The sequence below is a fragment of the Myodes glareolus genome, chromosome 11 (assembly GCF_982192425.1).
Source record: "Myodes glareolus chromosome 11, mMyoGla1.1, whole genome shotgun sequence".
Taxonomy (NCBI): domain Eukaryota; kingdom Metazoa; phylum Chordata; class Mammalia; order Rodentia; family Cricetidae; genus Myodes; species Myodes glareolus.
In genome coordinates this window covers 85588192-85603261 of record NC_142036.1, presented here as the reverse complement: position 1 = coordinate 85603261, position 15070 = coordinate 85588192, and the positions used below count along the sequence as shown (strand labels likewise).

Sequence of the window (15070 nt, the reverse complement as noted above, 5' to 3'; positions counted from 1 at the left end):
AATTAAAAAAAGAAATATCCACTATAATGTTGAATGGGGCACACACATATTGTTTGATAAACAATGCTTCATAACACGGGTTTTTATCTGGGTCACTTGGGATTCTTTGGAGTGACTTAGTTCCTTGGAAAATTCTGTAAAGTGCCCCTCATTTCTTCCCCATGTGATGCTTTCTGTGCTGCTCAGTAAAAAGGAGAGTAGGAAAAGACACACAGATTCTGAAGACAGCCCTCTGGTGGGTACCAACTCAGTCCCATGAAGCAGGAGACGGTGATGGAAGACACTGGAGAGAAGCAGAAGAAAATGAAAATCTGGGTTCCCTCCTGGTCACACGACGCCAAGGGGAATTTCCATTTCTTAATGAGACACCAATGCACTATTGATGAGATGGAGTTTATTATTATTAAGGTGTCCAAATCCATCGCCAAAAAATGTTACTTACATCCGTAATACTGGTACAATTTTCCCACATTGAGAGAATTTTACATCCCATGGTATCCAAGGAAGAGGGTTAAAGACAGCAGAAGAGAAATAAGATTTGAGAGAGAAGTAGGAAGAGATGAAGGCTGGAGTGATGGCTCAGAGGTTATATGAGAACTGTTTGCTCTTCCAGAGGACCGGGGTTCTATTTCCAGCACCCATATGGTGGTTCACAACCATCAATGACACCAGTAGCAGAGGATCTGACACCGTGTGGTTTGGGCGACAATCACCCCTACAGGTGCATGTTTGAATGCTTGTTTCCAGGTAGCCCAGTTAGTGGAACTGGTTTTTTTTTTTGTTTTTTTTTTTTTTTGGTGGCGGGGGGGAGACAGAGGCAGGTGGATCTCTGTGAGTTTGAGACCAGCCTGGTCTACAAGAGCTAGTTCCAGGACAGGCTCTAAGACTACACAGAGAAACCCTGTCTCAAAAACAAACAAACAAACAAAAAACCACAAAAACAAAATGAAAGAAAAGACAATATGGTTTGTCAGTAGCTTTTAACACCATGATGGTCCGGCAAGGGTGAACCAACACTAACCTAAAGCAAAGACAAAATAAAATCTAAAGCTCGCCCCCACAACCTTGCTTATTCTGATTCACGTCCTAGGAAAATGGCAATTTTTATGCTTTAGCGTCATTTATGTATCCTTTCACGAGAATGTTTTTACATATGAGAAGCTCATGCGTATCAAACAAAAGACATGAGCGACATCGCCTCCTCGTTTCCAGTGCTCACTCGTTTAGCAGAGCCTCATCCTTGTTAGACCGCTTAGCAGATGCAGCTCCTTAGAACAGAAGGGTGTGTATGTGTGTCTGTCTGTGTTGCACACACACGAGTGTCTGGGACCCAGAGCAGGCTGCAGATATCTCTATTGCTCTCTGCATTACTGTCTTGAGGCAACATGTCTCTGTGGATCAGAAGCTTGCCGGTTCAGCCAGACTGGTCAGCCAGAGAGCTCTCAGGATCTGCCTGTCTCCGCTCTGCAATTCTGGGTGATAGGCATGGGGCACCATACTCAAATTTTCTTTGTTTTTGTTTTTTGAGACAGAGAACAGTCCTAGCCATTCTGGAACTCACTTTATAAACCAGGTTGGCCTTGAACCCACAGAGATCCACCTGCCTCCATCTCCTGAGTGCTGGGATTAAAGGCGTGCACTACAAGCAAGCCCTGGCAGCTATTTTTAATATATGTGCTTCAGATTCAGTCCCCAAACTTGCTGAGTAAATGCTCATACTCACTGAGTGAACTTCCATTATTGAGATAGCTATCATCTCTCTCTCTCTCTCTCTCTCTCTCTCTCTCTCTCTCTCTCTCTCTCTCTCTCCATCCATCTATCGAGGTTGGGTGCCCCCATCCTCTCTTTCTCTCTCTCTCTATAACTTCCAGACTTCTCTGAAACTCACCATGTGGAACAGGCTCGCCTAGAACTCACTGAGATTCAACTGTCTCCGCCTCTGGAACGCCAGCATTAAAGGTGGGCGCCAGCACACTCAGGTGAAAGATGACTCTACTTCAAGATCTCCTCTCCACTTAGATGAGCTTACAGGTTGCACAACAAAGGCTGCCCGTGTTGAAGAAAACCAGGAGGTGAAGATCAGCAAAGAAGAGAATGTCCAGTCCCAGAGACCAACTCAGAGGCTGAAAACCACAAAACCGACGGGCATGTTTGTGCTTACCGTCCCAACCAGAGTCTGAAGCTGAGCAGCACAGCAAGAGGGCCAAGTGAACGCCACTAGCTAGAGGGCTTTAACCAAAGAGGAAAGGAGGATCTGTGAGGGAGCTACTGTATACTGTAACCAGGAGGAGGACGTTGTAACACCATGTAACCTCCAGCAAGGTCAAATACCTACCGGAACACCAGCCAAACTACTATTTCTTTCAGCCTTGAAACTCCTACCTCATCTTCCAGGATAGGGACCTGCCCAAGCCTGCCTAGCAGAGGAAGCTTTAGTTGAAGGCTAAACAACACCCATGCATGTCTTTAGACATGGAAAGCACATGCGATAGACACAGAACTGCCATAGCCAGCCTAGAACCGAGGGACGCTTGGAACCATTGACACTGGCAGGGTTATGTATTCACCAGCAGTTTTATCTACGATCACAGGGAACACAAATTTAAAGGAAAGGAAGCACCTAAATTTTCTTTTGTACTTCTTTTATGTGTGTGTGAATGTTCTGCCTACAAGTGTGTATGTGCACCACAAGCAGGCCTGGTGCCCAGGAATATCAGAAGAAGAGGCTGAACCCTCTGGAGCTGGAGTCACATGAGGGTGTTGGAAACCGAGACGGGGTCCTCCACAGGGGCAAGTGCTCTTAATTGCTGAGCCATCTCTCCAGAATCGTCAACAAGACATCAAAACCAGCACAGCCGTACAAACCCAGACAGTCTTTTTCTGAACAGTGTGAGGGGTACGCAGGCCAGAGATCTATCTACTGCAGAGATCTCCCCCTTCCCCATCTCCTACGTCAGAGTGGTACAGCCACAGGCCAACCATTCATTTGCTTACCGAGTATGCCAGGTCTGCAGGGCAGAGGGGCCAGAGCAGACAAGTTCCCTAGTGTTCACTTGCCAGCAGGTGCAGCTCTGTCCCTATCTATGACAAAAGTTGGCATGGCCGAGCAGAGGCCCTCCTGACAGCTAATGTATCAAAACACCCCCTATCGTTCACTTGAGCTGCTGCTGGGCTGATTAGTGTTTGAATAGCAGGGTGGGATTCTTTTTTTCCTCTCTCTAACTTTTTAACTCATGAGTAACACCACAAGGAGAGGATACTTTGGCTCTAAACCCAGGCTCTCAACTACCCCTCAGATAAAGCTCTGAGGCCTCAACCCACTCAAGGGAGGCCACGCATGTCACGCTAGCATTGGTGATCCAGTACAGACTCTGGCTCCTCTAGAGTTGGCAAAGAAGGGACAAGTCCACTGTCTCCATCCAGAACACTGGCCCAAGAGCCACGTCGTGACAATATCTTAGAAAGGTATTTAAGAGTCTTGAAGGAAGTTTTGTCTCACAGACTTTATACTTTAGAATTAGGTAGAGTAGCACACAAATATTAATTTGAGTCTAATGTCAGCTCTTGGGTAAATTAAATTAGAAGGTTACCACCAAAATGACAAACAATTCTTTATAGACTTCTAGTAAGGAAAATGAGCATGTATCTTTAGGGAAAAGGTCTAACCACACTGTCTCTTTATTGGGAAATTTATGGGCCCATGATTTCTGTGATGTTATGGGATCCAATTTTTCAACTATTTCCTGCAGCGACTCAAACTGAATAAAAATAATCTTCATAAAAAATAAAAAAAGAGAAAATAATCTTCACACTCCCAAGCATATTATGTGATATCTTTTTCCTTAAGGCTCCTTGGCACCATTAAATTTGAGGTTCTCTTTCCTGTTCATACAAGTCCCATTCTATTACCTTGTATTCTTAGGAAAACATAGACCATGCTCCCCTCCCCTCCCCCCCACCCCCCCCCCCCCCCCGCCAAGAAATCACCAGAGTTCTAGGAAACTTCACAAGTTAAAGCAGTAAAGTATTTTTGTAAGGACAGGACGGCAGCAGACAACGCTGTCAGTGTAAGCCCTGCAGGAGTGCTGACAGGGCTGGACACTTGCAGTCCTCCCTCAGGGCCGTTCTTTAGGCTTCCCACGTGACAGTGCTGCCTAACCCCTGCCTCTTTAAAATGCCCTCCACTAGGATGGGTGTGACAGTAAACACCTATAAACCCAGCAGAGGCAGGTGGATGTCTGTGAGTTCCAGGACAGCCAAGGATACAGAGTTACTCTGTCTCTGAAACAAGCCAACCAAACAAAAAAGTTCTCCTCTAAGATAAAAACAATTTGGAAAGAAGGGAAAAATGTAATTTTCTATTTACACAAACGGATTATTCTATTCACATTAAATGTAATATTATAGACTTAAAAGAATTAAAGCTAGCCAAATGGTTATTCTCTCCTTGATATTAAAGTGGGGCATTACTAGCTCTATCATTACATGCTTCCTTGTCATTGACATAAACAAACAAAAATCAAAGAAAACAGCTAACACTGAAATCAGGAAAATCCACGACAGCACTATATCTGTCGTTCAGTGGCCCACCGTAAGTTTGATTTTCCACCTTAAGGGTCATTCAGTGGTTCATCTTAAGTCTGATTTTCAAAGTAGACAGCTTACAAACAGGTCCATCTGAGCATTTCTGGCACTCTTCACTCAACACATGCCAAATTTAGAACAGGCCAAATCATTCCACTTGGCACCTAACCTCCCCAAAGACACTTGCTGAAGAGATCTGTCCCCAATAAACAGACTCCGGAGAGGGCTAAGAATGAGAAGTCCAGCTGTCCCCAGCTCCTCATATTGCTGGAGTCCGTGTTAATTAAATGCTTTCTAAAAACCCTTCAAGCAAAGCTAGGAAAGTGATGTTGAAATCATACTCAATAGCTCCAACATATAAAAGAGAAATCTTTTCTTTTGCCAATATGGAGGGGGGTCCGATTCAGAACCCCATGTTTGCTAAGAGCCCCCCACCTGCCAGGAAAATTGTCAACACCAGGCACACACGATATAAAGTTTCAAGAATCAGAAAGTAAGTGTCCAAGTAAAAACTCAGCTAAGTGAAGCATGCGTGAGAGCCTGGGCACACACCCTCGGCACACACCCGTCCTCATGCTGGTCGGTCTTGGCTTCCCCACGTTAATAACCTTGTCCTACCAGAGCCGACAGGCAGGACGGTTCTGGCACTCCTTTTTTGGGAATGACTTCTGAGTTGGCTTCCAAGACAGAAGAAGAACACCTATATCTCCACTTGGTTAACCTCTTGATTTTTTCCTCAGATAAACTACGTGTCTTCTTTTAGACTTGTCTACAAACGATTTAAAAGGGACAGCAGCCAACTGCCAGTAAGATATTCACAAACCCATGAGGCAAGAAAGGAGTCAGCTCCTCTTTCTTACACTTGTGCTGAAGTCACTAAGGGTTGTGACGGTTTAGTCCCCTGCAGAGCTAGGTGTGGCCGTCTGAGCACTCCAGGGAAGAACTGCATGACTTCAACATTAAGTGTTCATATTACATCTCATGGCGGGGAAGGGGGGGGGGGGCGGCAATATCTTAGGGACTGTCATACTCCCAAATGTACTTCTCAAGATCTCATGGTAAAACATCTCAAACATGGCCAAAAGGAGGAAGGCTAGTGAATGAAGTTAGTCAGAAAGCTTCAACCAATGACCAGGCAGTCAGTTTGTCTTCCAAGCTCCCACTCAGTCCCAGCCTCTAGTCACAGTTACGCTGCAGCGAATGGTACACCATCTCCTTCTCAAATAGTTCCAAACGGATCTCTGGGTGATAAGCAATCTTCTGAAAACAGAAGCATACTATTCTGGTCAGAAAAGTCAAAATTGCTTAATAGCATCAAGTTTCCAGCCAATAAGGACGGGACCTAGCGTAAATTCAAGAAGTCAAACACCAGGGGGGAGAAACTCTCCCTCTCAGGTAAAATACTCAAAACTCGTTGTCAACGACCCCCACCCACCCATAAAAAGTATTATCTTTAAGTAGACAATGAAAGACTTGGGGCTTGGACAGGGGACCGAGAATGGCATGCTAAATTTGTGAGAAGCTTTTTCCTTAGCTGGTAGCACCAAGTGTCAAGAAGCCCAAGACTGCCTGCCCTTGGTTATGGCTATGTGTGTTTAGTGCCATTTAACACTGCCAGGAAGGATTAGTAAACTAAGTAAACAAATCCACCTAAAATAACTTTGAGATCAAATGAATTCAGCTCAGCGTGTAGTGAACATATACTAGCAGCAAGGTACTGGGTTATGTGTTCATAAACAGAGAGCTGACCCAGCGACTTTACCGTCAAGAAGGAAAAGAGATCCAAACAATTATGCAAAGTGGTTATAGGAAGGGAGGAAAAAGTCATTGGCTAAATCGTATCATTTTCACATAGAATACAGACCCAGAAAACGGTGCTAATTGGAAGGGTGGATTGAGGGTGCTGGCTGGTTCCCACAATGCAGACCCGTTAGAGGTGGCCAACGATGGCAGCAGTAACCATGTCAACTGTCAGTGCCATGCCTTTGCAAAGACTGTACATCCCTGTCATGGTCTAAGGGTCTGTACTTCCCTTACTGAGTGAGGTAAAACACATTCCAGCTGGAGAAAAATACTTATAAACCCAAAGAAGAGAAATTCCCATAAAGAAGGAGAAGGGAATGGGTGAACCAGACAGAGGATTCCAGGAAGAGAAAGGAGAAACAAGGGGTGGGGATTACTGGCAGTTAGGGAACCAGCAGTGTGGTGACCTTAGGGCAGAGTGGGAGGAGCTGGCTGACTGGAAATGCCTGCTGGGACCCACTTGGAGCCTCCCTCATTGGCCGGTGAAAGGAGGACTCTGCTGGGTGCTTACTCAGCTGAGGGTGCCTTGAAATAGGCAGGTGGGAAGGGAGGCAAAACTTGGGGGAGCACAGCAGACACCAAGGGCACAGGAGGTGTAAGAGGTAACAGACAGGACAGGCTTGACATTTCAGAGAGTACGATGTTTACAAAGGTGAGGACGGAATAGGAGTCTCTGTCTCTGTCACACACACACTCCATTATGTAAAACAAAGTGTGTTAATAAAAACCCTGTAGCATAGACAGATATATGGCAAACAAACATCTCGGGAAGGCTTGGGTAAAGGAGGAGGCACCAGACAGAGGTGAAAAGGAGAACTGGACCTCTGGCAGATAGGATCTCATGAACGTCATACAAAACAGCTAGTCAGAGGGTATGTACTTCCCCGCTTCCCACCAAGCACACGGAGATGACCCAGAGCAAAGGGACAAAAGGCTGAGAACCTGGTGGCCAGGTTCTCCCAGCATCCCTCAGTCCCTACCAGGTACAGGGTGTGGCTGGCAGAACCTGCCCTCTACCCGGAATTCTTGTTTATATGATGGAGCCATTTTGGTTACCAGTCTCTCATTTACGGTTTGAGCTCCTGGCTGCTTCACCTGGTTCCCCTCTCTCCCATCTCCCCCCCCCCCTTGACCTGGCTCAAGGACACGTCCACTCTGGACTCTCCCTTTTATCTATATAACTTTTGTCCTCCACCATACCTAGGAACAGTCATGCCCTTCCTTTTTATCCCCCCCCCATTCAGTTTGGCTATGTGTTTTATTTTATTTTTTAACCTTTGAGACAGGATCTTACTATGTAACTCTGGCTGGCCTGGACTTAGAAAGACCTGCCTGCCTCTGCCTCCTGGGTGCTGAGATAAAGGTGTGCACCACCACACCCTACAAAAGGGTTTAAAGACAGATCAAAAAGGAGCTAATGCCAGATTCCCTATTTCCTAACTGTGGGGCTGAGGTTAAATTAACCTCCTTTAGCTGCTGTTCTTATCTTCATAAATGGAGACAGTACTGGCTAATTCAGAAACAGTTACTTCCTTATCAGCAGACTTCTTTGATGAGAACACATTTCATTAAACTATTTCTATTGCACAATGCTCCCTCTTACTGACACCCCCTCAGAACACTCTCCATCAGGTATCTGTTCCCCAAATCCCAGCTCAACACAGGATTTATCTAGATCTCTTTTAGATGGATGTTTTTCTTTGTCCTTAAATATCACCAATTTAATTAATTTAAAGGCGCGCATTCCGAAGACTAACCACCAGGTGCTACAGCACCACGCAAACACATCCGATGTGGCTATCCTTGGGGAACCGACAACCCCAGTGAGACAAACAGGTGTGACCTTCAAGTAACCATGGCCCAGATTTGGCACGAGAGATGGAAATACTGGCCGTTAGGTGTCCAATCCTGTCTATGCATCTGCTGATATGATATGCAGTCACATGGTGGGGTTACTCTCAGGCATTTTCTTAGCTATGTGGGCTCCTGTGGCAAATCCATCGCTAAGGCACAGCCCCACTGTGAGTGCTACCCAGCACTGGTCAGTCTCAGAAGCCCTACTGCTTGTTGGGACAGCTACCTCATTTTGAGAGCATCACCAAACAAAAGTTTCTTTGTTATACATTGAGATGAATAATTACCAACCATTTTCATGTGAGAATCTGCTCCTCCCACCCCAAGCTGGAGCTCTATGTGTCTGTGGGGGTTCGGGCGGGGGGGGGGGAGGGAGGCAGCTGGAGTTTAGAAAATATTTCAGTTAAAGGCAGGGCATAGTGAACATCATTCCTAGATTTAAGCGTGAGTGCATTCGTCGAGCCAAATGAAGGTTGGAGAGCCAGAGGAAAAGGCATTTCACTTCCTAAACGATACTGGGGAAAGAAAGAGTGGTACTGGGGATGCTTAATAAAAAACCACCCACATAATTAATTATTCAAGTATTTCTCCCTAGCACAGTTGGGTCTTGAGGGGAACATCAATGTTAGTCTGTAGAGAAACAACAGGAAAACCAAGAGTCATTTCTGAAGAAGCTGTGATTGACGCTGTAAAACGCTACCTATATGCATCTCGGGGGAATGATTGCATATTTTAGCAAGCATGTCTTGCATCTGAGCCACAGAGAGGCGTACACTTTATTCACCCATTATCTACCTACGGTGGAAGCGCCAGGCTCCACACCACAGTTGAATGAAGGCTGGATTAAGAAGCTAATCTAAGGCTATATATAGACAGCAACACCAATTTTAATCCCCGCCCTCTCCACCCTCCCCTCCCTAGTTCCATAAATCGCCAAATCTGAGTTACAAAGACAGGCAACTCTCTCACAGCAAAGATTGCCCACACCCCAACGAAGTATTAGTGCAAGCGAAATTTGCTTCTGAATATCCTTAACAAACACCACGGGTCCAGGTTCTACGGCTTCCAGAGGCCCAGAGATATGACAGACAAGCAGTAGGGAGGCCGAGGTTTGGAAAAAGAAAATTACCTTCTCCGAGCCTCTCTCCCCATCACAAGCTCACCTCGCTGGCGCGGGCCTCCCTGGGGATCGCCACGCACGAGACCATGTGCACCCGCCACTTCCACCGCGTGGCCAGCTCGCGGCTCGCCCGCGGTCCCCGGGGCTCCTGGGGCGGCCAAACGTAGCGAGGTCGGGGGACTTCCTCGTGGGGCACCGATACACGGTACGTGCAGGGATGATGGCGCGGAGCGGGGGCTTCTCTACCAAGAGGAAGGCAACCGCCCCAGGAGGCACATGCTTCCTCCAGTCTCCAGCCCGGTGGGAGCCCCTGGCCGGGAGGAGGCTTCGACTCTTTCCACCCCTAGGCTCCCGCCACCCCACCTGGCCACCTCTTACCTGTCCAAGGAGGGAGCGACGACGCGCGAGACCGGTAGCTGCGGCGGATCCTGCAGCAGCAGTGGAAGTGGCGGCGGCTGAGGCAGACAATGGAGGAGTGAAGGACAGACACATTGACACAGACACACGGAACCCGACTTAGCTCCGCCTCCCGTCCAGGCCCCGCCCCGGCCCCGCCCCTCGCCCGAATCGCGTCACTCTAGGGGCAGTGTGTCTAGCGTGTCTAGCGGCATCCCGACGCCACTGCGCATCCTTACTGAAAGCCACTGCCAGGCAGAGAGGTACTTGATGTAGAATTCAAGGAACACTGTGTTCCAGTACTTCTTAATAGGTCAGCCTGGGGGTTGGAAACCCAGGCAATAAATTGAACCCCCTCCGGATGTTTCCTTTTGGTTTGGACCTCGTGAGCTGCTCCAATTGGAGTCTCTTGCTGCGTTTGCAGCTCGTCCTCCCGGCCGGGCCAATGAGGCGCGGGGGCGGTGCTTGCGGAGAGCGCCTGCCCGGCTCGCCAGAGCTCGCCGCACCCGCCAGCCCCCCAGCCGCTGGACCCTGGCGAGTGCCTCTGTGCTGGGCTGCTGCCCCGGCCTCGAGTTGCTCGACTGTGGAGGACTTCCACGACGCACACACACATCTTTCGCTTTTAAAACCTTAGCAAAGGAATAGAATAAGCTTCAAGCTGGCGGGAACGATGGGTCACATAAAGAAAGGCGAGCTGACCCAGGAAGAAAAGGAACTGCTGGAAGTGATCGGGAAAGGTACGGATGCAGGGGTAGTACCCGGGTGCTGTGCACCTGGTCGCGGGGCGTGGAGGAGCTTGGGGGCGCGCTCAAGGCCCGGGAGACCTTGAACAACTTGCGATCCGGAAAAGAAAGCTGGGGACCGATTGCACAGGGGAGGGGAATATAGGAGGCAGAAGCATTGCTGTGATCAGATCGAGGTTTAGATCTCTAAATCAGCTTTTTGGAAATGGACAGACTGCCAGTACCCCTCTGGGATTGTAACGCGGGGCCGTGAGGCGCTTGTCTCCGCGTGTGCATGCATGCCAGCTCCTCGGATGTTTTGACCGCAGTCGGACAGTGGCCTGGTAATTCTAGGCTCTTAGGCGGGTTGTCTAAAGGGCCCTTTCGACTTCCGGAGGCCGAAGGATCTGAATCCCTTGCGGATCCCCGCCCCTGCTGGAGGTGGAGGGCGCTCTCAGCTAGAAGGGTTCTTTATAAGGGCACAGAACTCGGTCTGAATGTGCCGCCTTGAGCTTTCTGCATCCAGGGCCTCTGTGGCTGGCTTCCTGAAGCCCGGGCCGGTGCAGTAACCCGCAGGAAAAGCCAGGAGGTGGGCCAGACGCTCACTGCCGCCATTGGTCGGGTGTTGCACGTTTGAGATCTGTTGTCGTGTTTCTTGTCGCTTGCTTTCCCTTTTACTTCGTGGATTCGAGTCCCGCCTCCGCCGTGCAGCTTGTAGGAAGGGAAGCCACCTAGGCCAACCAGAAGCCTTGTTTCCCCCCACTCGTCTCCGAGTGGACGTCCTAGACAAGTTCCCAGCCGCATTCCGTTACCTGTCAGGTGTCATTGGCTGGTCACGTGCACTGTCACTTTGCTGAGATGAGGGGGCTGCAGACGTGACTAACGCTCATGCTTTAAGTTCAAGAATTAAACATATGTCCTCGAAATGCAGAGAAGCCGGACATTTGTAACACGGGGCCCCTGGGTTTACAGTTTACGTAGCCAAATCCAATCCAGAACCACAGAGAGTAAGGCCAAGGCATTCTTTCTAAGAAGAGAATGAAAAGAGAAAACTATCATGTTTGAACTCGACAGGTGACTAGGAACTGATCTCGCATCTAAATCAGCCATGACTAGATTTTCAGGGTAATCGATATTTGCCTGAAATCTCAGAGCTCTGGGGTTGGATTTTCATTCTGTGACCTGCACGACTCCCAAATGACTTCTGTCTTTCTCTGCCGTCTCTGTGTTTCCGGGATTTAGTTGAGTGAACAGGAGCCCCAGCTACGTGCTGGGTACTGTACCCACCAAAAATAAGAGAGGACAGAGCGCATAATCCACCAGGGATGTTAATTCTGGTTTTAAACAGGCCAAAGGTATCACATGTTCACTTGAAAGTGAAAGCCAGTGAGCAGCTGGAGAAAATAAGGTCTGAAGGGGGAGGTGAAAGTTCTCGGATGTGCTCAGAGGTGTGAAAGGGTTTCTTCTAAAGGCTGCATCCAGCAGAAACAGTATGCGAGTCACTTGTCTTCTTGGGCCACCTCTTGCTCAAGGTTTGTGAGAACGCAGATGCTGGTGTTCACTGGTGTAATCTCTCCAAGCCAGCGAGTGCAGAACCAAGGAAGTTTTAGTGAGTGCCCTTCTGAGTACATGGCATGTACTCATACATTTCATCTAGAGGAGCTCAAGGTCTGTGCTTTGTTTTTCTGAAAACATCAGGAAGCATCGTGGAATGGTCATTAACTATGTGTCTGGGTTAGATTTTTGTTTGTTTGTTTTTGTCCATTTGACACAAGCTAGAGCTGTCTAGGAAGAGGAACTTCAATTGAGAAAATATCTCCAACAGGTTACAAGTCTGTGCCAGCATTTTCTGGATTAATGATTGATATGGGAGGGCCCAGCCCACTAGGGCCAGTGCCACCTTTGAGCAATTGGTTCTGGGTTTTACAAGAAAGCAGTGTAAGCTGTTGGGAGCAAGCCAGTAAGCAGCACCCCTCCATGGCCTCTGTATCAGCTCCTGCCTTCAGGTTCCTGCCTGGACGGAGTGTTTCTCCCTCCCTGAATTGCTTTGGTAATAATGTTTTATCACAGCAATAGAAAGCTAAGCAGGACACCATGGCAGTCCAGATCCCAACACCACCACCATTGTTTCCTGGTCTGTGGCCTTCTGCAAGTGTCAAGTTCTGTGGGTGTGTGTAATAATCCCTACTTCATACACTGTTGTAAGGATGAAGTGAGTTAGTACAGGTAACATGTCAACCACACCCTGCTGGCTGTGGTTTGGGAAAATATTTCCCCTTCATAGAGAAGGAAACTGCAGAGGGAGAACCTTAAGAAATCTACAGAAATCTACTGTTTCAGAGCACATGCTATAGCAGAGGTAGTAGAAGTGTCTTGATTAAAAAATATATATTTTTAAGACATGGTGTGTGCGTACATGTGCACTGTAGAGTGCAGGTACTTTTGCAGGCCAGATGGTCTCAGATCCTCTGGAACTGGGGTTAGTTACAGGGGGCTGTGAACCACCGGATGTGGATTCTGTGGGTGCTGGGAACTGAACTCAGTCTTCCACATGTGTAGTGTGTACTTCTAACTATGGGCTGACCTTCCAGCCTCCAGTTGTCCATATCTTAACATTTTCATAGCTTTATATCTGATGATAGCAGTTTATATCACTATCTGTTTTCTTTAAGGGTTAGGGCACTTGTGATAAAATCCATTCTGAGCAGACTAGACACCCCGAGTTTGGTTCCTGGAAACCACATAAAGATAGAGGGAGAACTGTGGTCTCCCTGGTTGTCTTCTGACCCCCACACACTTGTGTTGTGTGTGTTCTGACAAATAAAGCTTGCCTGGAGTTCAGAGGACAGAGCCAGCCACTAGTTAATCATAGAGGCCAGACAGTGGTAGCACACACCTTTAATCTCAGTACTTGGGATGTCGTGCTTTTGATCCCATGGGAGACTCAAACCTTTGATCCCAGCACGTGGACGGCTCATGTCTATAGTGATATTTCATTTGTATTTTAATAAATAAAGCTTGCCTAAAGATCAGAGAGTAAAACAGCCCCACTGGTCAGCCTTACAGATCAGGTAGTGGTGACACGCGCCTTTAATCTTTAATCCCAGTAACCACACTAGTTGGCCACAGAAACCAGGCAGTAGTGGTGCACTCCTTTAATCCCATCCCTTGAGAGGAATGTAAGACAGGAGAAGACAGCTCTCAGACACAGTCTCATTCCTAAGATTCCTGGAGGCAGGCAGAATTGTCATTTTTGGACTGAGGTAGAGGTAAGAGCCAGTAGCTAGTATTTTGCTTTTCTGACCTTCAGGTTGAAGCCTGATATCTGTCTCTGGGATTTTATTAATCAAGCTACACATGCCTTTAATCCCAGCACTAGCAAGGTGGATGCTAGGATGTAAGGCGGGTGGAGACAGGATCGCCACCCATTCATCTGAGGTTTTGTAGAGACAGGATCTCACCCCCCCTCCCCCGCAGTTTGGTCTGAGATTTCGTAGAGGGAAGAAGTCTCTAGTTGCTGGCTGCTCTGCCTCACTGATCTTTCAGCTTCCAACCTGATATCTGACTCCTGCTTTTTATTTATTAAGGTTTTTATTTAATAAGATTAATTAGTATTAGACTTCATATGTATATGCATTTACCCTCCACATACATCATACAGTTAAGGTGTTTGAGATATCTCTACATAATTTTACTTATAGATAAGCATTATAGCATATTATATATAAACATCATAGCATGTTATAAATATCCAATGTTTAATTGGATATAGATGCTGTTGCGTATCCATTTTGGTGATCTGGGGTAGTGGATCAGTGGTTAAGAGCACTCATTGCGCTTGTAGACCTGGGTTCTGCGCCCCCTTGTTTCACAAGCTTCTGTAACTCCAGGTCCAGGGGTCTAATGCCATCTTCTGACCTCCACGGCACCAGACAGATCTGTGGTACACATACATTCATGCAGGCAAAATGCTCTACACATAAATATTTTTTTTCTTTGAGACAGGGTTTCTCTGTGTAGCCCTGGCTATGCTGGCACTCACTAGTAGACCAAGATGGCCTTGAACTCAGAAATCCTCCTGCCTCTGCCTGCTGAGTGTCGGGATTAAAGGTGTGTGCCAACTCTGCCTGGCTAAATATTTTTTTCAAACTGTATCTTTTGACATCTACTAAATAGTTATTCAAATCTATACACACCTAAGGCATAGCTATGGGGTAGAGCTCTTGTCCCACATATGTTAACTAGGACCTCAAAATAATAATAATTGCCCTGAATGGAAAATAAGAAGAGCTTGAGGGGGCTGGAAAGGTGGCTCAGCAGTTAGCAATGCTGGCTGCTCTTCCAGAGACGACCAGGTTCCATTCCCAGCATCTGCGTGCTGGCTCACAGTCATCTCTACATCCTGGCCCATGGGATCGGATGCTCTCTTATGGCCTCTGTGGGTACCAGACAGACATGTACCACATAGACTGACATGCAGGCCACACAACTCATGCACATAAAATGGAGAAAAGGCACAAAGAACACTGAAGGCTTACGGTGCGTCCCTATTAAGGCAAGCCCAAGCCTTCCTCAGAATTCTCTGTGTACT

General features: G+C 47.5%; 2 protein-coding genes across 3 annotated transcripts in view; one reads left to right on the top strand and one right to left on the bottom strand.

Moving 5' to 3' along the window:
* Positions 1-9893, bottom strand: part of Bzw2 (basic leucine zipper and W2 domains 2) — a 50966-nt gene extending 41073 nt beyond the window's left edge. Inside the window, exon 1 of the mRNA XM_048415493.3 lies at positions 9740-9893. The gene's annotated coding sequence lies outside the window, so the exon portion shown is untranslated. The remainder of the gene's footprint in view (positions 1-9739) is intronic.
* Positions 9894-10242: 349 nt separating this feature from the next.
* Ankmy2 (ankyrin repeat and MYND domain containing 2) overlaps positions 10243-15070 on the top strand; it is a 53148-nt gene continuing 48320 nt past the window's right edge. For both annotated transcript variants that reach the window (XM_087911833.1, XM_087911832.1), the window contains exon 1: positions 10243-10494. Coding sequence is in view for 1 of the 2 variants with exons in the window: in XM_087911832.1 (XP_087767958.1) it covers positions 10428-10494 (67 nt within the window). In the remaining variant the exon portion in view is untranslated. The remainder of the gene's footprint in view (positions 10495-15070) is intronic.